Raw genomic sequence first — 26942 nt, 5'->3', positions numbered from 1 at the left:
CCCGCTTCAGCCTCCGGAAGCGCCCGAGGGCCAGGTCAGGCCCCCTCCGTCCCATTCCGAGCCCCTCCTGTTGAAGCTGCCCGCTTTCCACCCGGCCTGTCAGCCCCCGCCTTGCCTCGGGAAACGCCGTCCCTCTCCCACCCCGCCATCTTTCCCTTAGCCCTCCCCTCCCTCAGGCTGTCAAGGAATGGGACGCCCCTCGGAAATACACCCACCGTTCGGGCCGAACTCACCGACGAAGGCCCAAAAAAATAAAAAAAATAAAAAATAAAAAAACGAGAAAAGCGCACACGTCCACAACTCTCCACTGAAAGCCTTGGGCTGTCACCGGATGGGAGACGCGACAAAGCATCCCTACCGGGTAGCCGCCCCGCCTCCGCCTCAGCTCGCGCGCATCTCCCTGCGCCGTCACAGCCCAGGGCTACGCCCGCGCTAGCTTTCAAACTGACCCAACATGGCGCTGACTTGCGGTGCGCATGCGTGGTGCTAGGAAGAGGGCGGGGTGAGGAGCGGGGCGGAGAGAACGGGGCTGGGTCGCGGTCGCCGCTGGGAAGTGTAGTTTTTCCTTCCGGGTCTACCGGGGTGCGGAGATCCCAGGCTACCTCCGCGTTGTTGACCCGCACGCGCTACGTCCTCCCGGTCTTAGTTACGGCTCCGTGCGGCCGGTCTCCACGGATGACAGGCTGAGCTTCCTTCGGCCAGTTTCCCAAGGCTTCAAGAGGGGACTGGGCAGAAAGGGGGGACCTGGAACCCTGGCGGCTTCCGTTTCAGTCTTTTGAGAGCTAGCCCCCCCATTCCAGTCCTCCCCACACGCTCGGCCTACCTGCTTTCAGAAACCCGCTCCCAGGATAAGACAGCCACTGGGCCCGGGGGGCCGCTCCCCAGACCACGTTCTTCCCTCCCTCCCTCTGCGCCTTCCCCTTCTCTTCCGTGAACCCGGCTTCCCTGGTCTCCCCACCAGCCGCCTCGAGTTCAATTCCGAGACGCGGAATTGGAGGAGGGAGTTGGGCCCGCGATGACACTTAACAAAGTCCTTGGGGACCTTGATTCCCAGGGAAGAATGGCAATGACCCAGCACGGATTGGGGACCCACTCAGGCAGCCCAGAAAGAGGGAGATTATACAAACAGATGTAAAGAACCACTTAACAACATATGGGAACCTGTTTACAAGGCTGGGACAGGATGTGAGGTGCGAAGAAACCAGTTTCAACCGAGTGGTGTTATCAGAAAAAGATGCCATCTCAATATTGGTTTGTGTTTATTTTCCACTGACCCTGTGGGTGAAGATATCCTTGATCATTATCCCATCTGAACATGTTCCTGCTCAACCAGTGTTACATCACCAGGTAATACTGTCCAACTGGAGTCTTGCCGTTGGCTCTTTTCATCTCGTCACCCTCTCTAGCCCACTAGGCTTAACCATACCTTTTTTTTTTTCTTGGCAAACGAAAAGGTCCAGAAGCTATAAAATTTAGTTGAGTGGTTCAGTTAAGCACATGTTTGTTGTGGCAGTAAGCAGTGCTAGCGATTTGAAAATGAATAAGACAAAGTCCTTGCAGAAAGTTTATGTTCTAGCGATATGTTGCAAAAAATCTGCAATTTCATGATCCTTCAGTATCAAGTATGTTGTTGGTAGGAAATAAAGGACTGTGTTATATACGCTGGGAGAAGCCCAGGTCAGGGACCAACCAAGGATTGTTAGTGGCATGAGCTTAAAAACTTAGACATTTTAATCCACATTTCACACTTAAGTGTCTTTTAAACCTGTCCTTTTAAAAGATAATTTCTCAAAGGTTCTTTTCATAAACATTATCTTTATGTTCTTACTACCTTTTTCTTACATTGAGGAAACATATAGTACATGTTTCCGAATGAGTACATAAAGTACAAATCAAAGACACTGAAAAAATATTAAGGAAATTATCAAATATATTTTCTAATTCATGGATCAAAATAATTCTGCTTCCACTTTTGTTCCTTCACAGGTTAAAAGATATGGAGATATCCATCAGGATTTGGAGAAGAGTCCCAGTAGTTATTAAAATTCTGGATTAGATCTACTAGGAAAGGTAAAGAAACCAAGAGTCTCCTAAGAAGAAGGAATTATAACAGTTTACCAAACGTTTTTCAAATATAGATGTCAATTAGGTGCTACACCTTGCCGAAGAACTAAAACAAGAGAAAAGTAGTTTATGATCCAACCTAAAGGCATTTAGGTGAGGGCAGGAAGACATATGCTGATAATTAAACTCTGAGAAGGTTTATTCAGGCAGCTCTTAGGAGAGTTTTTGGTTGGTTGTTTGTTTTTAGCTAGATTTAAATATGTCCATTTAAAGAAAAAGCAAAAACTAACCTTTGATCACCAAGAAGGGCCTGACACTGTTTCAGTCACTTCTACATATATTGAATCACTTAATCCTCATAATAACCCCATGAGACAGGTATTACTATCCCCTGTCTATAGAAATGAAAATCGAAGTCCAAAGGCTAAGCAGTTTACCCTAAATTTTAAAGCTGGTGGTAAATGGCAAAGCCAAGGTTTGAATCCAGTTCTGTGTTGTCATTCTTTCCACCACACCAGCCAGCTTCCCTTAACTGAAAACTGGGTGATGGGCCAAAGGACCAATGAGACACCACCTTCCTGAGCTTATTCAAAGCAGGAACAGGATCATACTCAACTGCTTTTGCCACAGATACCACAATATTTAGCCCTTAGCAAGAGTTTAATATGTCTGTTTGATCTGAGTTGATATGAACTTGATCCTCTCTGAAGAGAATATTTAAGCAAAGACACCAACGAGGAGGAGTCAGTTGTGAGCACACTGAGGAAGAACATTACAAGCACGGGGAACAGCAAGTACAAAGACCCTGAGGTAGGAAGTTGCTTGGTTGTATCTGAGGAACAACCAGGAAGCTCAAAATGATTGGCGTGAAGAGGGAGAGAAGGAAACAGGAAGAAGTTGATTTTGCAGAGGAAGCCAGGGGTCAGGTCCTTCAGTGCCACTGCCACTCACTTTAAAAGAGATAAAGCCCCAATAACCCCTGATCAACAGATTATGTTGCTTCACAGGAGAAAGGAAGCAAGACTGAGCTGTTAGAAATAATATGTGCCAGGTAAAGGGGTAAGATGTTTAAGTGTATTGTTTCAATTAATCCTCACATCAGTTGTACTGACTTAGGTATTATCCCAGTTTTACAGTTTGATAAAATGGGGAAAGAGAAATATTAAATAATGTGGTTTACAATTTGTCAGTGGCAGAGACAGGATTTGACTCCAGTCTCTGACTCCAAAGCTAAAGCCTGCTCTTTGTAATGTATCACATTTTCTCATTTGAAATACTGAATAAAAAAGAAGAGATCCATGCATGCATGCATTGAAAACAGAATTATTGTTCATTGCTATGTGACAGACATTTAGAAATAGTATTAAAATGAAATAGAGCATTTAAAAAAATCTTTGTATGATTTCTTTCTCACCAGTCATTTGCTTTTAATACTTTGCATATTTGCAGGTAGATGGACTATAAGGCACTTGCCCAACAAACTGCTCAAGAAATTTTAGGTTACTATCAAGATTCATCAGGCTGGAAAGTGGTTAAGAATTCAGTAAGAAAACAAGTTAAATATATTTCAAGAGTTTGTTTTTTAATGGAAAACAAATTATTGCAAAGACTTTTTTTTAATATTTTCTTTTACAAACCAAAAAAGGTTTTTACTTTCATTTTTTTTGTTTGTTTTTTTATATTTCATTTCTTTCTGTATCTGACAGCTAATTTATTTGTGGATTTTTTATTCCTCTTTGAGAAAAAAATAACTGTTTCCAGCAAGGCTTCTAAAAAATTCCATGGAAATCTGTGAGTACAATTTCCTATTTATAATCATGGTTTTGAATTCAATGACATTGATCTATCTAGAATTCAGTGCTGCTGCTACTGCTGCTAAGTTGCTTCAGTCGTGTCCGACTCTGTGCAGCCCCATAGATGGCAGCCCACCAGGCTCCCCCGTCCCTGGGATTCTCCAGGCAAGAACACTGGAGTGGGTTGCCATTTCCTTCTCTAGTGCATGAAAGTGAAAAGTGAAAGTGAAGTTGCTTAGTCGTGCCCAACTCTTAGCGACCCCATGGACTGCAGCCTACCAGGCTCCTCCGTCCATGGGATTTTCCAGGCAAGAGTACTGGAGTGAGTTGCCAGTGCCTTCTCCAAGAATTCAGTGCTACTTCATTAGCTATAAGACATTATTGGATAGTGAACAGGAAATAGAAATTACTTATAAAGTCACTTGGTTGAAACATGGATTAATAAAAATAGAGTAATATGTACCATCGAATTTTCAAACTTGAAAACAGAAAAAAAAAATCACTTCTAGTGAATACGTCACAAAGCTAGGAAATTTCCACTTCAAGAACTAATAACTGTAAAAATAGATTGGTTTTTTCATAGAGTATTTTGTGGTCTTTTCAACATTTCACCTTTCCATTAAGTGAACCACTTAAAGATAAAGTTTATTTCCCCAATATATTTTTCTTGCAAATATATATAATTTTTTCTGTAAGTGCTTTTAAGGATATTGTGTATGTGTGTGTGTACACATGTGTGCACGTTTAGTTCCACAGTTGTATCCGACTCTTTGCAACCCATGAACTTTAACCCTCTAGGCTACTCTGTCCATGGAATTTTCCTGGCAAGAATACTGAAGTGGGTTGCCATTTCCTCCTCCAGGGGATCTTCCCGACCCAGGGATCGAACTTATGTCTTCTGAGTCTCTTGCATTGGCAGGCAGATTCTTTTATAATTTTTTCTGTAAGCTGCTTTTTAAGGATATTTTTTAGGAACCTGTTGTTTCAAATTCAAATACACTAAGGGAAATTGTGCAGACGTTTTTTAAACCATATTTTTAAGAGTTGTTCATTTATTGATCATGATATGTTATTTAGAAAACCAAATTTGACTCAGTTTTTTTTGATGGCGGGGGCAGGGGGGAGGGTTGTTGTTCAGTGGCTCAGTGGTGTCCGACTCTTTCCGACCCCATGGACTGCAGCACTCGAGGCTTCCCGGTCCTTCACCATCTCCCTGAGCTTGCTCAAACTCATGTCCATTGAGTCACTGAGCGCATTCAACCGTCTCATCCTCTGTCACCCCCTTCTCCTCCTGCTTTCAACCTTTCCCAGCATCAGGGTCTTTTCTAATGAGTCAGTTCTTCCCATCAGGTTGCCCAAGTATTGGAGCTTCAGCTTCAGCATCAATCCTTCCAATGAATAATCAGGGTTGATTTCCTCTAGAGTGGTATCATCTGCATATCTGAGGTTGTTGATATTTCTCCCAGCAATCTTGATTAGAGCTTATGAGTCATCCAGCCCAGCAATTCACATGATGTACTCTGCATAGAAGTTAAATAAGCAGGGTGACAATATACATACAGCCTTGCCTATTCCTTTCCCAACTTTAAAGCAGTCCATCATTTCATGTCCAGTTCTAACTGTTGCTTCTTGTTCTGAATACAGATTTCTCAGGAGACAGGTAAGGTGGTCTGGTATTCCCATCTCTTTAAGAATTTTCCACAGTTTGTTGTGATCCACACAGTCAAAGCCTTTAGTAGAAGTCAGTGAAGCAGAAAATTGGAGAAGGAAATGGCAACCCACTCCAGTGTTCTTGCCTGGAGAATCCCAGGGACGGGGGAGCCTGCTGGGCTGCTGTCTATGGGGTCGCACAGAGTCAGACACGACTGCAGCGACTTAGCAGCAACAGCAGTGAAGCAGAAATAGATGTTTTTCTGGAATTCCCTTGCTTTTTCTTTGATGCAACAGATGTTGGCAATTTGATCTCTGGTTTTCTAAACCCTGCATTTTCTAAATCCAGCTTGTAAATCTGAAGTTCTCAGTTCATGTACTGTTGAAGCCTAGTTTGAGGGGTTTTGAGCATTACCTTGCTAGCACATGAAATGAGTGCAGTTGTATGGTTTGAACATTCGTTGGCACTGCCTTTCTTTGGGATTGGAGTGAAAACTGACAGTTTAATTATAATACAGACAGACCCATTTATTATATATTGTCTATGGCTGTTTCACTGCTGCACTAATAAAGTTGAATAATTGCAACATGGAACATGAAGTCTATGTTCTATGTCATGAAGCAAAGCCAAATTATTTACCATCTGGCTCTTTACTGAAAAGTTTTTTGACCTCTGCTTATATCATATTATTCTTAAGAGTTAAGGCCACAAGATGCTGCACAACCACACAAGCATCTCATCAGTTACTTGAGGCTTATGATAAATACAGCATGTAAAAGTTTATGAGAAAGAATTTAGAAAAATTGTAAATGAAAGTAGTCCTTTTAAAAAGACAACAATAGGGACTTCCCTGATGGTCCAGTGGTTAAGCATCCACCACCCTATACAGGGGACATGATTCAATCCCTGCTTGGGGAACTGAGATCCCACAAGCCATAGGGCAACTACACCCACTCCCCTTGACTACTGAGCATGTGCACTCTGGAGACAAGCCAGACCCAGAGGGGAGCCCGCACACAGCAACAAAGGCCCACCTGGGTTCTGCGACTAAGACACGGTGCAGCCAAATAATTAAAAAAAAAAAAAAAAAAAAAAAGACAACTATAGAAACAGTACAAACAAAATTTGTTGAAAAATGAATTTTTAAATACTTTATATTAACTATTGTAATACGTATTTAAATAAAACTGTTACTGGCTTCCCTGGTGGCTCAGTGGTAAAGAATCCGCCTCCCAATGCAGGAGACACAGGCTTGATCTCTGGGTCAGGAAGATCCCCTGGAGAAGGGAATGGCAACCTGCTCCAGTATTCTTGCCTGGAGAATTCCATGGACAGAGGAGTCTGACCGGCTACAGTCCATGGGGTCACAAAAGAGTCAGACATGACTTAGCAACTAAACAACAACTTACAATGGAATATTAGTATTTTAAATCACTAATATTACCTTCAAATTTTCTTTATATTATTTGTTAAATTAGTGTGCTTAATACTGTGATACCATATTTTCAACTTAGGCTAAATTCAATTAAATTTTGAATTTTCTTTATTTTGTTAACCATAGATATCGTGTTGAAGCAATGATTCCAGAATCGACATCTAAACTATCTGATTTCCTCTTCAAACCTGAAAACAGAGTCACATGGGACAAATCATTGAAAATGCACAACATGGTACTAAAGATTGATTTGGTAATCTATTGTTTAATGTTGGACTTTTACTGTATTCATGCAGTTTTAGCTTTTATATCTTAGTGATTTCAGTTTATTACATCTGTATTTTATATATTCAAATCAAGTTGAAATCTTTATAAAAAGCTTAAAACTTTTTTCTTTATTAATTGAGAGTTCAATTCCAGTTAGCTTTATTCTATTTTTAGTGCATACCACATTCTGAAACTGGTCAGCTTTCCTGCAGATGTGTGCCTTTGGGTATTGATAGGACTGAACTCATGGATTTGCCTCCTCCATCAAGGGGAAAAAAAATTAAGCATGCCTTGTTGATGGAAGTCAGTAGATTTATCGTAGTCATAACACACTAGATAACATTGTAGATACTGTTAAGGACTTAGGAACAAATAGTATGTAACTTTTTACAAGCATGTGTGAAATAACATTATGAGGTTGTGGTTTTAGAAACACTTTCAAATACATTATCTCAGAGATGAAGGGGAAGAATAAAAACAGAGAAAAGAAAAATAGAGGTAATGGAGTAGGAAGTTAAAGTCCTAGAGGTGAGAGAAAGGAAGACAGAATGCAAGAGGCAAAATGGGGCTTAGAAGGGCAGAGGAGCAGGGTGAGGGGAGGCCACACTGAGAGCTCAGGAGGAGAGGAAATGGGTGAAACAAGAGAGACTGAGAGACTGAGATGCGGTGGGAAGGGGGAGAAACAGAAGACGGGAGTCGGCTGAGGGACTCCGAACTCTGCTGCAGTACCATGTCACTCTGGTACTTAACGAAGACTGCTAGATGTCACCATACGTAAATTACACCTTAGCAGGCTGTTTTTCAGAGAAGGCAATGGCAACCCACTCCAGTACTCTTGCCTGGAAAATCCCATGGATGGAAGAGCCTGGTAGGCTGCAGTCCATGGGGTTGGGAAGAGTCGGACATGACTGAGCGACTTCACTTTCACTTTTCACTTTCATGCATTGGAGAAGGAAATGGCAACCCACTCCAGTGTTCTTGCCTGGAGAATCCTAGGGATGGGGGAGCCTGGTAGGCTGCCATCTATGGGGTCACACAGAGTCGGACACGACTGAAGTGACTTAGCAGCAGCAGGCTGTCTTTAAAAAATGACTTCTATATTTTGGCTAATAATAATTTTATTAGAAGGAAATGGTAGAGGTGAAGAATGTTGGCGGAATGCAAACTTTTATGATTTTTACAAACAGTTGCATTTGTAAAATTCCAGATTACTGAGTCTGGTTCTTTAAGTCTCCAAGCCCATTTCACTCATCAAACAAATGTCCCACATACCTGCCATCACTTTACCGTTTATTTACAACTCTGTAGGTTAACTGCACCTCCTTCTATTAAACTGATTTTAAAATCTGGAATGAGGGTGAGGTTGCAGAAAAGCCCGGGAAGGTAAAGTAGTTTCATCTTGGAGAAAGGCTCTGGAGTTCTTGTCCACAGAGAACACATGTCTGTGACCCTCTTGGGATTTGAACTTGGTCTATCACAAATGAAATGCAAACATTGTTATTGTTTCATTCATAATTATATGATACTAATTATACAGTTTTGTTAGCATTTCAGATATTTCTGTTTTTGCTGCAAGTCAGCTACAATAATGGAAAGTATAGTAGATTTGGCATCAAAAGACTTGAAAACATATTCAGAGAAATTTCAGTTCAGTTCAGTTGCTCAGTCGTGTCCGACTCTTTGCGACCCCGTGGACTGCAGCACACCAGGCCTCCCTGTCCATCACCAACTCCTGGAGTTTACTCAAACTCATGTCCTTTGAGTCAGTGATGACACCCAACCATCTCATCCTCTGTCGTCCCCTTCTCCTCCTGCCTTCAATCTTTCCCAGCATCAGGGTCTTTTCAAATGAGTCAGTTCTTCGCATCAGGTGGCCAGAGAAATTTAGATTTGCCCAAGGTCAACACAGACAGTGTATGGTAGACCCAGGACTTATACTGATCTCCTGATTCAGATTTGATGTCTTTTTCAGTATACCATAATATCTCTGAATCACATTACACAATGAGAAGACTTTTTCTGCCTTCTTATGAATGTTTGTAGCATTCATTTTGCAAGGGTGCATTTTAATTGACTCATTCACTCCATTGGTGAGGAAGGGATTCCTGCTCTAGGGTTATGGCGGTGGTCAAACAAACACTTTGACACCAGCACTTAGACAAATAAGATCTACAGCAGTTTATTAAGACTAATCACAGCCCAGGAAAGGAAGACTGTTAAGACTTTGTTAAATTAACATTTGTTGGTGGGGCACAGGATGCCAGTGGTGAGCCAGGTTCAACAAATGACCACAAAAGAAATTGAAATAGAGAAGTTTATTACAGTCCTGGAGGAAGTGCATAGCACACGTCAGGGGCCCTGTGTGGGGTGGTCAATGCAGGGTGCAGACAGAGGTGGACTTGTGCCTTTATTAGGGTCTGTGGGTAGAATGCTTTGGGGTTCCTAGGCTAAGGCCAGATTGATCATTTGGAACCAAACATGGCAGGATTTTAGTAAACTACACAGGTGGTCTGATTTAAGGGGCTCACAAGGGGAAGGTCCTGGGAAGTGTGGGAGACTGCTGACCAGAAGGGCTGTTGGGGAAGTCATATCAGGAACTTATATTTGCTTGCGACTCTGCGGGCTATTATCTAGGCTATGCTTACGTGAAAGAGCTGGTGTTAGTTTAAGCCCCCGCAGGCTGCTTGGCCAAACAAAATGGATGCTGAGGCAGCAGTACGTGGAGTAGCTCAGCTAAGCTGCCCAGGACACACCATGCCCCGCAGTGTGACAGGGGAGTTGCACTCAGTAACAGAGTTAATAACCAGGAGTTGTGCACAGCAGGTTTTGTAGTATCAAGAAGCTGAGGTGACCCCTGATTCTTGCAGGAGGATCTGATTGGTTGTTGGACTAACTCTACAGGATAGCAGGGTACTGAAACCCACTACTCAGGTGTCAGTAGGAACTGTGTCTTATCCTGCTGATAAGGAGAGTTGTTGGACTAAGGGCTCTTATCTATGGGAACAGAGTGAAGAGAGGATCTTGCAGTTTGGCCATTCAAGACTCAATTTTAACAGATGTCAAAGCAGCACATATACTGGTCTTTAATTTTAGGCTTTACACCACAGGCTGCTACGTCAATATGTTATTCTGAATATATTACCTAGTCAGTGTGGAGTAGCAGACACACTGTTGTACTGGAAATCTGGAAACCCAGGTTCTAGTTCTGTACATCTCTCTAGCTCTACACGTTAACTTAATCGCTAAGTCGCTTCAGTCGTGTCCGACTCTGTACGACCCCAATGTTAGGCTTCAATTTCTTCATCTAAAAATTCAAATATTAGATAATATCAAGATTCTTTTCTAAATTTATTGTATTTGTAATTTATATTAACCCCTTGTTAGATATATTATTTGCAAATATTTTCTCCCACTCTGTGGGTCGCCTTTTCATTTTGTTAATGGTTTCCATTGCTGTGCAGAGGCATTTTAGTTTAATGTAGTCCCACTCTTTTATTTTTGCTTTTGTTGCCTTGCACTTATAATTACATATCTAATATTTCTTTAACACTGAAAATGCAAGCTGACTTGGTGATAAATTCTTAAAACCTCAAAGCCATGCTTTTTCCAAAAACAGGCCAAACTTAGTGAAATTCTTTGGGGAGCAGTACAAAGAACAGATATTAAATAATTGTTTCAATCTTTATGATTTGATTTGTTTCAGGATACATTCCTGTGTCATACCATTACAGAAAGTTTTGCCATGGGCTCAATTTCCCCCCGAGACTTTATCAACTTAGTCTCTTTGAAGCACTACGAAGGGAATATGGATGTTATCAGCTGTAAGTTGAAACATTTTGCCCACACTTGGGAATTACTATGAGTCATTAATAAATTTTTTTCTTTTAACTCACAGTTTGAAAGAATATTTTCAATTAATTATTCTTATATTTATTTGGTGAGTCCAATAAATACATGTGTACTGTAGGTAAGCCTGAAGTTTTTAACCTAATTCTGGAGGTGCCATTTATATCATAGTCAATGACTGTGGCATCTCCTGGCCTTTTTGCAGCATATACCCTGCAGCACTGAATATAGATAGATATTTGCGGCTAAACCTTCACAGCGTACATCACAAAACTACCAAGAAACAAAATGGATCTTTGGATATATACTTCTATATTTGAATATGTAGAATGGGTATATTTAAAAACTGATAAAAATCCTGAAGAAAATTCCACTAGATAGCTCTTTTCATAAATGTGCTTACATTTCTTTTAAAAACTGAAAGTTTTAACATACTCTTATCCATTGCTTGTTGCTCAGTCACTAAGTTGTGTCCAACTCTTCATGATCCCATGGACTGTAGCCAACCAGGCTCCTCTGTCCGTGGGATTTCCCAGGCAAGAATACTGAAGTGGGTTGCCATTTATTTCTCCAGTCCTTATCCTACCCCCCACCCCCAGCCAAAAATGTGTCACTCTGTAAAATGCAAATGTGTAGACACTTGCCATTTGCATTATTCACTTAAAACATACCAGTTTACACCCCAGAGATCTTTGGACTCCTAGAACTCAAGATAATTTATGGAGAAGGGACTTTGGTAGAACAGTAGTAGCCTAGAGCCTGTTTTTTTCCTCTGAAATTCAATTTAATCTCGCTACTCCTATGTGAATAGTTGCCCCTACTGTAACTATTTGGGGACAGGGACAGTTAACTGTTGCTAATTACTCTTTTCCGCTTGTAGGACTCTAAGTTTCAGAGTACAAGTCTGAGTAATAGCTCTGCTAATAGCACTCACGCGCACAATTAGCTCTGTTGACCGTATATACCACTGGGGACTGATGTTCATCACTTTCACATATTTGTCTCATATATTTTCATACAACTGTCATTAGTCATCTCATTTTCAAATGAGGGCACATAAAAACTTATTCACTGCCTATAACACAAAATACTGGCCATTTGAATCAGAGATCTCTTATTGATCTCTTATTGTCTATCTTGAAACCATTCTATTTGTGTCTCATTTTTGATGGTCAGAAGGAAGGTCAAAAAGAAGTATAGAAGATAAAATCCATGAATAGTTATAATCAGTCATTCAGTGATCACTACTGAATTTGCTTTTAAGTGATTTTCTTTGAATGAGTTTTTGATGAACACTGATAGTTTTCTTCTTAATGTTTCCACTGTTGTTTAGCTTACTGTGTACTTTGCTTTTAGCGAAATGTTTTGCATGCATTTTCTCACCAGTAAGGAAACTGAAGTTTACAGAAATCAAGTTACATAGCTAAGCAGCAGCTCAAGTCTTTCTGATTTTCCAGAATCTGTGCTAACTACCATACTGTGTGCCTCACAAAAGACCCATACTTGTTTGTGGAATGTAACAAAATTAAAAAAAATAAAGACAAATATAATCTCCATATTTTAAACAGAGAAAAAATATGTTAATATCAATTTTGACAGTACCATTTTGCCAACGTAACTGGCTCTATTAAGATGATGGAACAGATCGTGAAAATGGGAAATGCAAACACATTTCCCACATTTTGTCTCCTAACTAGAGCTTAATGTTGTATTTCCTACTGAAGTGATTATGTATATTAAAATCATATAGGAAAATTCTCTGATGAGCAGGATTCAGTTGCACAGACTAAAGAAATACATATTTTAAAATGTTTTTAGGAAGAGTATCTATAATTATCATAAACGTGAAGATAATCAGATCTCCTCCCTTCTACCTTCACATGCAGTTTTGCAGTTACACTGCATAATTCCTAAAACAAAATCTACTGATTTTTAATCATACATTGAAGTTAGCTACAGGGAATTGGCAGAAAAGAGCATTTAAACTGCCTCCATTGACAGGCTAAATAACACATCAAATATTTTATTTTAAAAATGATAAACCAAAAAAATCTATCCTAGTAGATTAGTCTGTTTCTTTGCAATTTCTGCTTCAGACCTCAGAAAGTAAATAAATTATACTTTTAACAGTTCTTCTTGTGTGTAAAAGGTAGCAGTGTCTTTAGAAGTACTAGCGTGAAAAAGTTTAAGAGGACAGTAGTGATACTTTTTCATGCTAGTACTTGTAGTATGATACTTTTTCATTTTTGGCCTGTGTACACACTCAAGTGTGCAAACATACATACCTATGTTAATTAATGTCAGTGTTAAATCAAATGCTATGCCATGCATTTTTGAAAATATGTTACTGGAAACAGAATTTTTCATCTTTGTGGCATAGGTTTCATTTTAATTTTTCTTTTGATCACTTAGCTACTAGTGTGGATTTTCCAGCATATCCTCCATCCTCAAGTTACATCCGAGGTTATAACCATGCTTGTGGCTATATATGTTTACCTGTGCAAAAGTAAGTGTTATTTCCATATATTTATTGTTTAACCATTTTTTAGTTCAGTTTGTAACTTGCTAACTAACTCACCAGAAATATTTTCTGGTATATCCTGTTGGGGGGAAAAAATGCCCCTAAATACATTTTTTAAAATAGTTTTTCAAGTATTTTTCATCTTAAGTAGAATCAGAATAGATAATTCCCTATAAAGTATAATTTACAGTTTCTGGCACTAGTCACATGTTCACAGACATCATCATGCCCTCCAATGAACCTTAGCCTGATGTTTTATGTTTCTCCATTCGTCACTTCTGTGAATTATTAAAGGATTTTTGCAAATGAAAAATAAATTTCTCTAGAATTATAATAGTTACATTTATCAGCAATGAATCATGCTTTACTTTGAATATATTCTTTCCAGTGGACTACTTACTATGAACAGATACCTGCAGAATAAGCTACCCAGTAGGTAAATTCAGAGAGGGAAGAGCTGGAGAAATTAGAGATGAGTCTCTGCCCACAGGTGGCCAGCCACTGGATAAGATGGTGACATCCAATACACATATTCTGTAAATGCATATATATATTAATTCACTATATATCAGTCTACAACTTTCTTACATATTTGCTAAATGACTTTATATTAAATAAGATACTAGCATATAAAATGACATGTAAAACTTTATATTGGTCAATATAAACCACTCAGTAGGAGAAAAATATGTATGTGAAGGAAGTCAAAATAAAATGACACTTAGACCCATATTCCTTAATGTTTTCTACTGAATTAGAGAACTAAAAGAAATCCACAAATATTTACATTGATGGACAGGATCATTGGTTCAGATGATGATGATGATGACAATGTAGTCTTTCTCCCCATCTATCAATTTTGATTATATAGCCAAGACTGTATTCTCCACAGCAGGAAAGGATAAAACAAGGGAAAGATTATTACTCCATATCAGGTAGGTGAATCAGCTGCTAGTGGGGACTCTGGTTGGGAAGTTACACAACCTAAGGTGTGCTTCACAGGCAAAGTCCCCTTCTTGCACCTTGTCACCATTCCCTTTCCACTGCAAAAAAAAAAAAAAGAAAAAAAAAAGAGAGAGAGAGAGAAACACTAATTTAGATATTCTACCCAGAGTGGTAACTCTGCCTAGCAACCTGCTGGAGAAGGATACTGACAAAAAAGTGATTCTTCTGTACCTTTTCCTTTTGTGCAGCTCAAGTCCTGTAGTAAATTTATAAAGCATATTATCTACAGTAAACATACTCTCCAGTAAATCTTGGAAAAGCTTTGTTAAGTGTGTAAAGCCCTAGTAAATTCACATAGAGATTTAAGGCCATACAAATTGCTAATGAGTCCAGCCATTTGAGACAATGTAAAAATAGTCTAAACCCTGCATAGAAAAAGGTTTAGGAAAATAGATGCTCATATGGTTGGTTGGAGCAGTGGTCTTCAAACCCCTCTAAGAGAATTTTGTAAAATTGTATATTGCCTTGCACATTTTTAAGTTGATATTAAAATTTTGCATAGCATTATATCAAGAGGGTGAAATTTCCAGCATACTATAAATCTGATATTTTTACTCTTTTTACCTTGCATAATTTTATCCAAATAAAATATATTTTATGCTTTGGGTTCTTTTATCAATCAGTGTTTATGCTGTGGGTTCTTTTATCAATCACTGTTTACTTTCTATCATACCTCTATAAGAATAAGTACCTAATTTTTAAAATTTGTTTTAATTTCTGCGACCCTAAGTATCTAATGCTGAAGAAGCTGAAGTTGAACAGTTCTATGAAGACCTATAAGACCTTTTAGAACTAACACCCAAAAACAATGTCATTTTCATTATAGGGGCTGCTGCTGCTAAGTCGCTTCAGTCGTGTCCGACTCTGTGCGACCCCAGAGACAGCAGCCCACCAGGCTTCTCCGTCCATGGGATTCGCCAGGCAAGAACACTGGAGTGGATTGCCATTTCCTTCTCCAATGCATGAAAGTGGAAAGTGAAAGTGAAGTCGCTCAGTCATGTCCGACTCTTCCCGACCCCATGGACTGCAGCCTACCAGGCTCCTCCATCCATGGGATTTTCCAGGCAACAGTACTGGAGTGGGGTGCCATTGCCTTCTCCCTCATTATAGGGGACTGGAATGCAAAAGTAGGAAGTCAAGAAATGCCTGGAGTAACAGGCAAATTTGGCTTTGGAGTACAGAATGAAGCAGGGCAAAGGCTAATAGAGTTTTGCCAAGAGAATGCACTGGTCAAAGTAAACGCCGTCTTCCAACAACACAAGAGAATACTCTACACATGGACGTCACCAGATGGTCAACACCGAAATCAGATTGATTATATTCTTTGCAGCCAAAGATGGAGAAGCTCTATACAGTCAGCAAAAACATGACCGGGAGCTGACTGGCTCGGATCATGAACTCCTTATTCCCAAATTCGGACTTAAATTGAAGGAAGTAGGGAAAACCACTAGACCATTTAGGTATGACCTAAATCAAATCCTTTATGATTATACAGTAGAAGTGAGAAATAGATTTAAGGGACTAGATCTGATAGACAGAGTGCCTGATGAACTATGGACTGAGGTTCGTGACATTTTACAGGAGACAGGGATCAAGACTGTCCTCAAGAAAAAGAAATGCAAAAAAGCAAAATGGCTGTCTGAGGAGGCCTTACAAATAGCTGTGAGACAAGAGAAGTGAAAAGCAAAGAAGAAAAGTAAAGATATACCCATTTAAATGTAGAGTTCCAAAGAATAGCAAGGAGAGATAAGAAAGCCTTCCTCAGCAATCAATGCAAAGAAAGAGGGAAACAATAGAATGGGAAAGACTAGAGATCTCTTCGAGAAAATTAGAGATACCATGGGAACATTTCATGCAAATATGGGCACAATAAGGACAGAAACAGCAAAGACCTAAAAGAAGCAGAAGATATTAAGAAGAGGTGGCAAGAATACACAGAAGAACTGTACAAAAAAGATCTTTACGACCCAGATAATCACGATGGTGTGATCACTGACCTAGAGCCAGATATCCTGGAATGTGAAGTCAAGTGGGCCTTAGAAACCATCACTATGAACAAAGCTACTGGAGGTGATGGAATTCCAGTTGAGCTATTTTGAATCCTAAAAGATGATGCTGTGAAAGTGCTGCACTCAATATGTCAGCAAATTTGGAAAACTCCGCAGTGGCCACAGGACTGGAAAAGGTCAGTTTTCATTCCAATCCCAAAGAAAGGCAATGCCAAAGAATTCTCAAACTACCGCACAATTGCACTCATCTCACAGGCTAGTAAAGAAATGCTCAAAATTCTCCAAGCCAGGCTTCAGCAATACGTGAACCATGAACTTCCAGATGTTTAAGCTGGTTTTAGAAAAGGCAGAGGAACCTGAGATCAAATTGCCAACATCTGCTGGATGATTGAAAAAGCAAGAGAGTTCCAGAAAAACATCTATTTCTGCTTTATTGACTATGCCAAAGCCGTTGACTGTGTGGATCACAATAAACTGTGGAAAATTCTTCAAGAGATGGGAATACCAGACCACCTGACCTGCCTCTTGAGAAACCTGTATGCAGGTTAGGAGGCAACAGTTAGAACTGGACATGGAACAACAGACTGGTTCCAAATAGGAAAGGGAGTACGTCAAGGCTGTATATTGTCACCCTGCTTATTTAACTTATATGCAGAGTACATCATGAGAAACGCTAGCCTGGAGGAAGCACAAGCTGGAATCAAGATTGCCGGGTGAAATATCAATAATCTCAGATATGCAGATGACACCACCCTTATAGCAGAAAGTGAAGAGGAACTAAAAAGCCTCTTGATGAACGTGCAAGAGGAGGGTGAAAAAGTTGGCTTAAAGCTCAACATTCAGAAAATGAAGATCATGGCATCTGGTCCCATCACTTCATGGGAAATAGATGGGGAAACAGTGGAAACAGTGTCAGACTTTTTTGGGGGGGGCTCCAAAATCACTGCAGATGGTGATTTGCAGCCATGAAATTAAAAGACACTTACTCCTTGGAAGCAAAGTTATGACTAACCCAGACAGCATATTGAAAAGCAGAGACATTACTTTGCCAACAAAGGTCCATCTAGTCAAGGCTATGGTTTTTCCAGTAGTCATGTATGGACATGAGAGCTGGACTATAAAGAAAGCTGAGTGCTGAAGAATTGATGCTTTTGAACTGTGGTGTTGGAGAAGACTCTTGAGAGTCCCATGAACTTCAAGGAGATCCAACCAGTCCATCCTAAAGGAGATCAGTCTTGGGTGTTCATTGGAAGGAATGATGTTGAAGCTGAAACTCCAATACTTTGGCCACCTGATGCCAAGACCTGACTCATTTGAAAAGACCCTGATGCTGGGAAAGATTGAGGGCAGGAGGAGAAGGGGACGACAGAGGATGAGATGGTTAGATGTCATCACCGACTCAATGGACATGAGTTAGGGTAAACTCCAGGAGTTGGTGATGGACAGGGAAGCCTGGCATGCCACAGTTCATGGGGTCACAAAGAGTCAGACATGACTGAGCAACTGAACTGAAGTATCTAAATGTTAAAATAAGTTTATTTGTACTGGTTTAAATTGTTATTATTACCCATTGATCAAAATAAAAATGTATTACATAATTGTTAAATGTAAAAGCAAATTGTTACTGGAAACACTTCTTAGTAGCAAAACTTAGCATTTACTATGTGTCAGACACTGTTACAATTTACAGATACCAAATGTCAACTATTTGATCCTCACAAGAACCCCATAAAGTAATGGTCTTACTATCCCCATTTTGCAGAAAAGAAAATGGAAACCCAGAAAAATTAAGTAACTTTCTCAAGGTTTCACATAGGTAACAGCAAAGCTCAGCTTCAAACTATGCATTCTGGTTCGAGAGTAAATGCTTCTATCACTTACACTCACCTACCTGTAAAAAACGTGGGACAAAAGGCCTGCTCTAGATATCCCATCAGATAGAACGACATCAAGTCTACTTCTACTTTGCATTTTTATGAATGTAACTGTAGGAAACTTTGTTCACATGAACAGGTGGGTTAAAATGGAGAGTAGAACTCTAGTGCCATCACACAATCCCTTGACATTCTTCTGAGTTATATTCCATGTTACATAGTGACCTATAATCAAAAATCGTTTTTAATGACTTATCAGCTGACAACTCAATTAGATCCTTAAATTTTATTGAAAGCAAAGAATTGACATGGTAAGGTTTTATTACTGTCATCTGTCATTCACTTTCTTAACTCACTTCCAATTGATGGAATTTTTCCTTTAGCAACTCATGTTTATATGCCAGGGTAAAGCACCTTAGTACTATTCAGTCTTATTTAGGGGAGATGACAGATATCCCTTGGTTCTATAAAGCAGAAGTTTCTATAAAGAAGGCTGGTGTGATCAGGCTGGTGGAACAAAAGCTGGAATGTCCATCAGAGATATATTCTTAGATCAGTTTAAGGAAAAGGTACATGGGAGTCAGAGGTTTGAAAATTTATTCCCTTAAATGTTATTCAGCCTCTCATACCCCTTGGCAAGTCTTCATATCCTCTAGTTTGAAGTTCACTGGGTTAGAATATAAACTACTATGGTCTTCTTGGAAGGTAGATTGGAGATAACATTTCAAAATGTTAAATACACAAAAACATTGACCTAGAAACTCAATATTTCTAGACATGCAAATGGATATATTACAAGGTGTTTTATTGCAGCTTTATTTATTGTGGCAAAAAGTAAGAAATAACTCCATGATAGTCAATAGAGGACTGGTTAATAGAATATGAAATACCATATGCAATCATTAAAAACAATAAGCTGATCTGTATAGACACAGAGGTGCATGGTATCATACTAAGAGGAAAATGAAACTAGTTCCAGAAAAATAAATATGTCTCATTTTTGCAAAAGTAAGAATGTACATGTGCATGTATATAGGGTACATAAACATATGTGTACACACGTGTTGTCTTCGTATATCCATAGATGATAATCTGAACAGATACAGTCAACACTATAAATAGTGACTGTCTCTGGGGAACAGAGTGAAGAGGAATTATGAAAATGCTCTACTGTTTAAATTTTCATAAGCATACATTACTTTTATAATTTTAAAAAGTTGATAAAATGACAAGAAAGAAATGATAACTAAAACTGAAGACTTTAAGATATAGTCTGACTACTTAATATTTTTATGTAAAATAATTTTGAGTGTGCAAATCATTCCACATGTTTTTTCCTTCTTCAGTCACTATTTCCCCTGTCATAAGCAGTGTTGGCAATCAATGGTAACTAAGAATCCTGCTTCTAATAAACTTGTAAATTCAATAGATAAAAATTCTTTGTATTTTTTAACTCTTCCTTTGTTTACAGGAATCCAGCATATTCCAAACTAGTGATGTTTGTTCAGACAGAAATGAGAGGAAAATTGGCCCCATCAATAATTGAAGCAACTATGCCTTCCAGTTTAGTAAGCTTCATGATCAATGTAAAAGATGGAATAAAGACACAAAAAATTCCATCAAGACGTGGATATCATCATAATGGGCATTCATCATTCCTAAAGAAGAAATGAGGCCATTTAAAATCATGTGAGGCAGTTACAGCCTTTTGCTTCTAAGTCAATATGCATAAATACTGTGACACTCTTCTAAACAGTATTCTTGAACAAATTACTGAAGGTACTTCGTGAAAATAAGACCACACAGTTGTACAAGACAACAGCATTAAATACAGTTTTTAATCTCATATAAGAATAATGTTAAATAACAAGGGTTCTTAATGCACTTTTATCTTTTGCTTTTTCCCCTGGAAAATTCTCTGCAAAAAGCATCAAAAAGGAAGCATATACAATCAGAAGTCAGCACTAATTAAAGATTAAAATATATTTTAAATTGTTTTACCTACTGCTTAAATCGATAACTGTAGGAAACGTGAACGTAAAAATTGAAAAGAAGTCCGCTAGAATGTTTGACAGTTGATGTCTGTAATGTGCAGGCTTCCCTAATGAATCAGTGGTCAAGAATCCGCCTACCAATACAGGAGATGCAAGTTCGATCCCTGGGTCAGGTAGATCCCCTGGAGGATTGCACGGCAACCCACTCCAGTTTTCTTGCCTGGGAAATCCTATGGACAGAAAAGCCTGGCAGGATGCTATTCATGGGGTCACAAAAATCTTGGACACCTCTTAGTGACCTGTTGGGGAATGTTAACAGGAGGATTCCTACGTGCTGTTTCTCACAAGTCCTTTGTTTCTTTTTAAGCGGAACAGCACACTGCTCCCAGGAACTGGGGTCATTGTGTGAGACAGGCTTGAATCTCCTTTAGTAAACATTCTCTTTACGACAAAACTGCTTAGTCTCGATCCCCTTGAGAGATGGATTGTCTCCTGACCTTGTGATCATCATCATCCCTTGTTCCCTTGGTAACGGTTACTGTACGTTTGGTTTTCTGATCTTTATCATTGACGAAAGAAACTTCTTGTACTGCAGACTATATATACTCACAGAAAAATCATTATAGCACCTTTGCTCCATCAGAGCTTGGGTCCCTGTGTCTGTCTTTCTCTCTCTGTCTCTTCGGCTGATTCCTTGGAGCGCAGAGACCGTCTTGTTCACTCTCCTGCCCGGGCTTCTAAGACTGTCTCAAGAAGGTGCCCTGTGCCTTCACCCCCCCTCGAGAGGGCACCCGGTGCCTTCATGAGAGACTTAAATCCTGTGTCAAGGACTTTGTTGGTTTTCTGCGTAAACCAGGGAGTATCAGCCTCTTTCTCTCTTTCACTTTGTTATAGTTGCCTCCGGACCACCAGGTCCCAGTTCATTAAAGGACCCCAACAATGACCAAACAATAACAACAATCTGGCATCAGGAGCTGAATCATGAATCAATTTCTGGTCTAGCCAGAATGTAGTAGCCCATTCCTCCCAAGTCTTCCCTCCTAAAACTAGAAGACCGTGCACTCACCAGACAAGCATAGGATGACTCCAGCTTAGATGGAAAGAATGTGGCAAACTGGACAAGGACCTGGGCACCTGAGGAATGTCCTAGCAGAGAGTTCTCTGGGTTCCCTTATTACCATCTGTATATTAAAGACGGGGCGCTGCAGAGGACTCCAACCTGGCACTGCTGAATGGCAGGTAGAAATCAGAAGAGGTGGGGGAGGCTTTAGGAAAGAGCCTGTTCCCCTGCTCCTCACGTAGGAGTGTCCACACACAGAAGGCTGGTCCATAGAACTGTAGCCAAACAGCAACCTAAAAACCTCAGCCGCCCCGCCTCCTGGTGTCTGCAAGGTTGAGCAGAAGCTCCCTGTCCACCTTCACCGCCAGAGGCAGGTTCAGAGCCTTGGTATCCCGGCTGGGGTGGTGGCAGTGAAAGCCAGTGGCAAAATGAGCTTTCAGCCCCGCCTGGCAGCACCATGAATTAACCAGCTAGTTCAAGGAAGGGCTGCTCACCAGTCAGCTTCCCTGATCCCCGGTGTCACCGCGACCCAGCAAATGCCAAGCGGCCCACCCCACCCAGCTGCGATGGCCTCCCGTCTGTGGTGAGTGGACTGGTGACCCCAAAAGGCATGTCCTTGTCAAATCCCTGGAGCCTGTGACTGTATTTGGAAAAAGGATCTCGGCAGATGTAATTAAGAACCTCAGAATGAGGTCACCCTAGATCATCTGGGTGGGCTCTCAATCCAACCCCAAGTGCGGGAAGAGTTGCACATGGGAGAGCCGTGTGACGAAGAGGAGGCTGTGTGGAGACAGAGGTGGGGATGACATGCTGCGACCACAAGCCGAGGGACAAGGATTCTCCCCTAGAGCCTTCAGACTGAGCGCGACCCTGAGGACGCCTGGATTTCAGACTTCCGGCCGCCGGAATGGAGAATATCTGTTCCTCCAAGCCACCAAATCTGTGGGCATCTGCACCACTTAAGGAAACCGGTGCCCCCTGGCTGCAGTCAGCGGGGCTCAGCAGGAATCTGGGCCTCCGCTCCTAGGTGGCGAAACCAGGTGTGGGTCGTGGGGCCGGTCGGCACTGCACGTCCCCATCCTGCCCTGGTGTCCTCGAGACCAAGTGCAGAGCTGAGCTTGTATTTGTAATTGGAAGCAACATAATGCAAATCAGGGCCCATTCCTGCCAGGAACGGGGCTGTTCTGCCTCCTTATGGCTCGGTCAGTGTCTCCGTTCAGCAGGGTGGTGAGAGCTGGGCCTGGTGGGAAGCTGAGTGCACACTTCCACCAGCCCTCCGTGACACCACAACTAGGAGACTGCCTGCCAAGACGGATCGTTCAAAACGGTCCACAGTCCTTCGGAAAGCAAGACCAGAATGGGTAAACAGAGGTGAAAATGGCAAATGTCATTAATGTATCCTCGGGAGTACTTTAAAGCACATTCGATGGCTGTGCATGCATGCTCAGTCGTGTCCAACTCTCTGTGACCCCATGGACTGGAGCCCGCCAGGTTCCTCTGTCCATGAGATTTTTCAGGCGAAAATACCATAGCAGGTTGTCATTTCCTCCTCCAAGGGATCTTCCCGAGCCAGGGATCGAATCTGTGTCTCCTGCATTGGCTGCTGCTGCTGCGTCGCTTCAGTCGTGTCCGACTCTGTGCGACCCCACAGACGGCAGCCCAGCAGGCTCCCCCGTCCCTGGGAATCTCCAGGCAAGAACACTGCAGTGGGGTGCCATTTCCTTCTCCAGTGCATGAGGTGAAAAGTGAAAGTGAAGTCGCTCAGTCGTGTCCAACTCTAGCGACCCCATGGACTGCAGCCCACCAGGCTCCTCCATCCATGGGATTTTCCGGGCAAGAGTACTGGAGTGGGGTGCCATTGCATTGGCAGGTGGATTCTTTACCACTGAGCCACCTGGGAAGCCCCCGTCTGATAGCCGGCAAAGGTGCGAAAGCAATTCAGTGGAGGAAGGACAACCTTTCAGCAAATGGTGTTGAAGTAACTGACATCCAAAGACCTAACCTTGCACTTTATAAAAAAATTAACATGGAACAGGGGCTTAAATGTAAAACATTCAATTATAAAACTTTTAGGAGAAAAATCTTCATAACCTACAGCTAGGCAGAGTTCTTACACTGGATACCAAAAGTATGATTCATGTAAGGAAAAGTAATAAATTAATCTTCATCAAAATTAAAAGTTTTGCTCTAAGAAAGGCCTTATGAAGTAGTATTATGAAAGGTGTCATCTGCAGTAACAAAAATCCCATATAACACAAGTTTGAAGGTGATACTGTCATCCAAATAATATGAAAAATAAAAATAATTCTAAACTGATTTTTAAATCTTTTAAATAATCTAATCATGCAACTCTCCTAATAATCTCAGATACTCAGACATTACTGGAATTACCAAAATAAAATGTTTATATTGAATCAAATAAATGCTTATTCCCTATGCACCTTCATAGTTTGGATCTTATCTAACCATGATGCTGGACATATGTTAATGAATCAGAACATGATTATATCAATTAAGAAAATATTTGGCTGCAAAAATAAAAAAAGGACTTTCAGAGAACATACTGTTGAGAAGTTTACTGCTCGCATACAAGAAGTCTGGGAATGCACAGTACCAAACTAATGATAACTGAGACCGGGGAGGCTCTTTACATCAATTCTGCTTTGCTTGCAGCTCCTTTCTGCCCCGGTGTTATGGGCAGGACAACGAAGGGTAAAAGCTAAGACATTTTACTTGATTTCACCCTGTTACAGTAGCTTTTTTGGAAACCCCCTCATTCAAAGACGCTCACATCTCATTAGCCAAGAGTGGAGCACATGGCCATGCTTGGTATTTAAAGGTATTCCAGCATCTGTGGTAGAAAAAGCAAAAGGGGTGGGGGTGGGGGTTCCACTGGAGTGCAGAAATAAAACAGTACCACTTCTATTTTTTTTTTTTTTCAAAAAAGCAAATAGCTAATTACTAATACATACTGAGTACTTTGACTCCATTGTCACACCTAGCCATTTATGAAAGAATCCTGAGACACATACATCATACATGACATTCTGAGGAGTAAGAATAAGTCCCACAATGTGGAAGTTCTGAAGTGACTGTTGGCTTTCAGTATATTTTGAAAACTGGGTTTTCTATGGGTAAGTTTAAATTGATAGTTTTAATAAAAAAAATCCTTGGAAAATGGAGAAATAAGTTTAAAAGATTTCTATAAAGAAACTAAGGGCTGAAAATGCAAATAATGAAAGCAAAAACAATACAGCAGAGCTGACGTTTCACTAACGTGAGCTCTCTGCAACATCAGAAAGCAAACAATACCAGTGTATGCAGTTAATCTCACAAGCCAGAAAAAGCACCAAGACTCTGTGAAATACAAAATTGCATCCACTATCAACGAAAATGAGTTTCATCCTAGATGTCTTTCACGTCTTGAGATACTTAACAGAATAAATTTACAATTTTAAATTCTATAAAAATAAGTACATTGAATTAAATATATTTTGATCAAATAGATGAGTATTAAAATCAGTATCTGTCCAAATTAAGGTCCCTCCTATTATCAACATCATAGGAAGAACTGGGATAGATAAACCTGAAGTTTTATCAAAAGATATTTATTATAATTTTGCTTAAATTTTTCTGAAGTCCATATTTTAAAGTTTGACAGGGTGCAAGAAAAAATAATTTCTCAGTTTTGTCAGCTTCTAGACGATACCTGCAGACACTATTTTGTACACCTTCACTACACTGGTTCAAGTGGCACATATAATGATACATCAAGGCTGTATACTGTCACCCTGCTTATTTAACTTATATGCAGAGGACATCATGAGAAACGCTGGGCTGGAAGGAGCACAAGCTGGAATCAAGATTGCCAGGAGAAATATCAATAACCTCAGATATGCAGATGACAACACCCTTATGGCAGAAAGTGAAGAGGAACTAAAAAGCCTTTTGAGAGTGAAAAAGTTGGCTTAAAGCTCAACATTCAGAAAACTAAGATCATGGCATCTGGTCCCATCACTTCATGGGAAATAGATGGGGAAACAGTGGAAACAATGTCAGACTTTATTTTTGGGGGCCCCAAAGTCACTGCAGATGGTGATTGCAGCCATGAAATTAAAAGACGCTTACTCCTTGGAAGGAAAATTATGACCAACCCAGATAGCATATTAAAAAGCAGAGATAATACTTTACCAACAAAGATCTGTCTAGTCAAGGCTATGGTTTTTCCGGTGGTCAGGTATGGATGTTAGAGTTGGACTGTGAAGAAAGCTAAGCTCAGAAGAATTCATGCTTTTGAACTGTGGTGCTGGAGAAGACTCTTCCGAGTCTCTCGGACTGCAAGGAGATCCATCCTAAAGGAGACCAGTCCTGGGAGTTCACTGGAAGGAATGATGCTGAAACTCCAATACTCTGGCCACCTCATGTAAAGAGTTGACTCATTGGAAAAGACCCTGATGCTGGGAGGGATAGGGGGCAGGAGAAGAAGGGGATGACAGAGGATGAGATGGCTGGATGGCATCACTGACTTGATGGACATGAGTCTGAGTGAACTCCAGGAGTTGGTGATGGACAGGTGAGGCCTGGCATGCTGCGATTCATGGGGTCGCAAAGAGTCGGACACGACTGAGTGACTGAACTGAACTTCTTTGGACATAAAATCTGTTTGTTTGTTTTTTTCAGGTTTTTCAGTTATATGAGTTTCTTCAGAATGAACTTTGATTTAGGGTTTATAGCTTTGACAAAAATCAAAAATCCTTTTAAAAAAATGGCAGTCTATAATAATTGTTTTAATAAGTTGCTTTCAACTTTGTTGAACAAACTTTGTCCTTTGAACAACTTTGTCTTCCACTTGAAGGTTGTTTTGGGATTTAACTGAATAAAATGTTTTCCACTGCCATTTTTTTTCACTAACGCTTTCTTCACATACTTTATCTTCTTCATAAATTAAGGTGACTTCTGTACTACTTCTGACTACTGTAAATTATCATATATCAATTGCCACAATAATGATGTATAACAGACAATCACAACACCTCAGAGGCATACAATTAACTTTATTTATCCCAAGTCTGGCACTGGCTGTGGGTCATCTGAGAAAGGATGGCCTGGGCTGGAACAACTGGAGTGACGTTGCTCCGCTTCCTGGGTCTCCATCCTCCAGTGGGGATGGAGCTGTTCTCACAACGAAGGCAAAGGAGCAAGGAAAGAAGTGGAAAAAACCTCACGTGCTTTTTCAATCCTAACATCCCACTGGCAAAGCATGTCACCTGGCTAAACTCATAATCCATAAGCAAGGAAATAAAACCTGCCTTTTTAGTGAAACTGCAAAGTCATGTGGTAAAGGAGCATGAATACAAGAGGTGCGGAAGTGAGACCGTTAATCTTGATGTTTGACATATGCTCACTGCTCACTTTGCCACCTT

General features: G+C 40.5%; 2 protein-coding genes across 11 annotated transcripts in view; one reads left to right on the top strand and one right to left on the bottom strand.

Annotated features, from left to right (window-relative positions):
* Positions 1–480, bottom strand: part of C21H18orf54 (chromosome 21 C18orf54 homolog) — a 33581-nt gene extending 33101 nt beyond the window's left edge. For 6 of the 10 annotated variants that reach the window (XR_008706443.1, XM_055558923.1, XM_055558922.1 and 3 more), the window contains exon 1: positions 216–479. The gene's annotated coding sequence lies outside the window, so the exon portion shown is untranslated. Of the gene's footprint in view, positions 1–215 lie in introns of all 10 variants that reach the window. The other 4 variants (XR_008706442.1, XM_055558919.1, XM_055558926.1 and 1 more) reach the window with 4 other exon arrangements.
* Positions 481–595: 115 nt separating this feature from the next.
* Positions 596–20465, top strand: STARD6 (StAR related lipid transfer domain containing 6). The gene is made up of 8 exons (XM_055559040.1): positions 596–1347; positions 1987–2070; positions 3514–3611; positions 3777–3855; positions 7070–7196; positions 10914–11031; positions 13469–13562; positions 19937–20465. Exons 3-8 carry the CDS (start codon positions 3518–3520, stop codon positions 20136–20138), a joined length of 714 nt encoding a protein of 237 aa, XP_055415015.1. The 5' UTR covers positions 596–1347; positions 1987–2070; positions 3514–3517; the 3' UTR covers positions 20139–20465.
* The last annotated feature ends 6477 nt before the right edge of the window (positions 20466–26942 follow it).

The sequence above is a fragment of the Bubalus kerabau genome, chromosome 21 (genome assembly GCF_029407905.1).
Source record: "Bubalus kerabau isolate K-KA32 ecotype Philippines breed swamp buffalo chromosome 21, PCC_UOA_SB_1v2, whole genome shotgun sequence".
NCBI lineage: Eukaryota > Metazoa > Chordata > Mammalia > Artiodactyla > Bovidae > Bubalus > Bubalus kerabau.
Note: the sequence above shows the minus strand (reverse complement) of the source record. Positions and strands in the feature narration are given on the sequence as shown.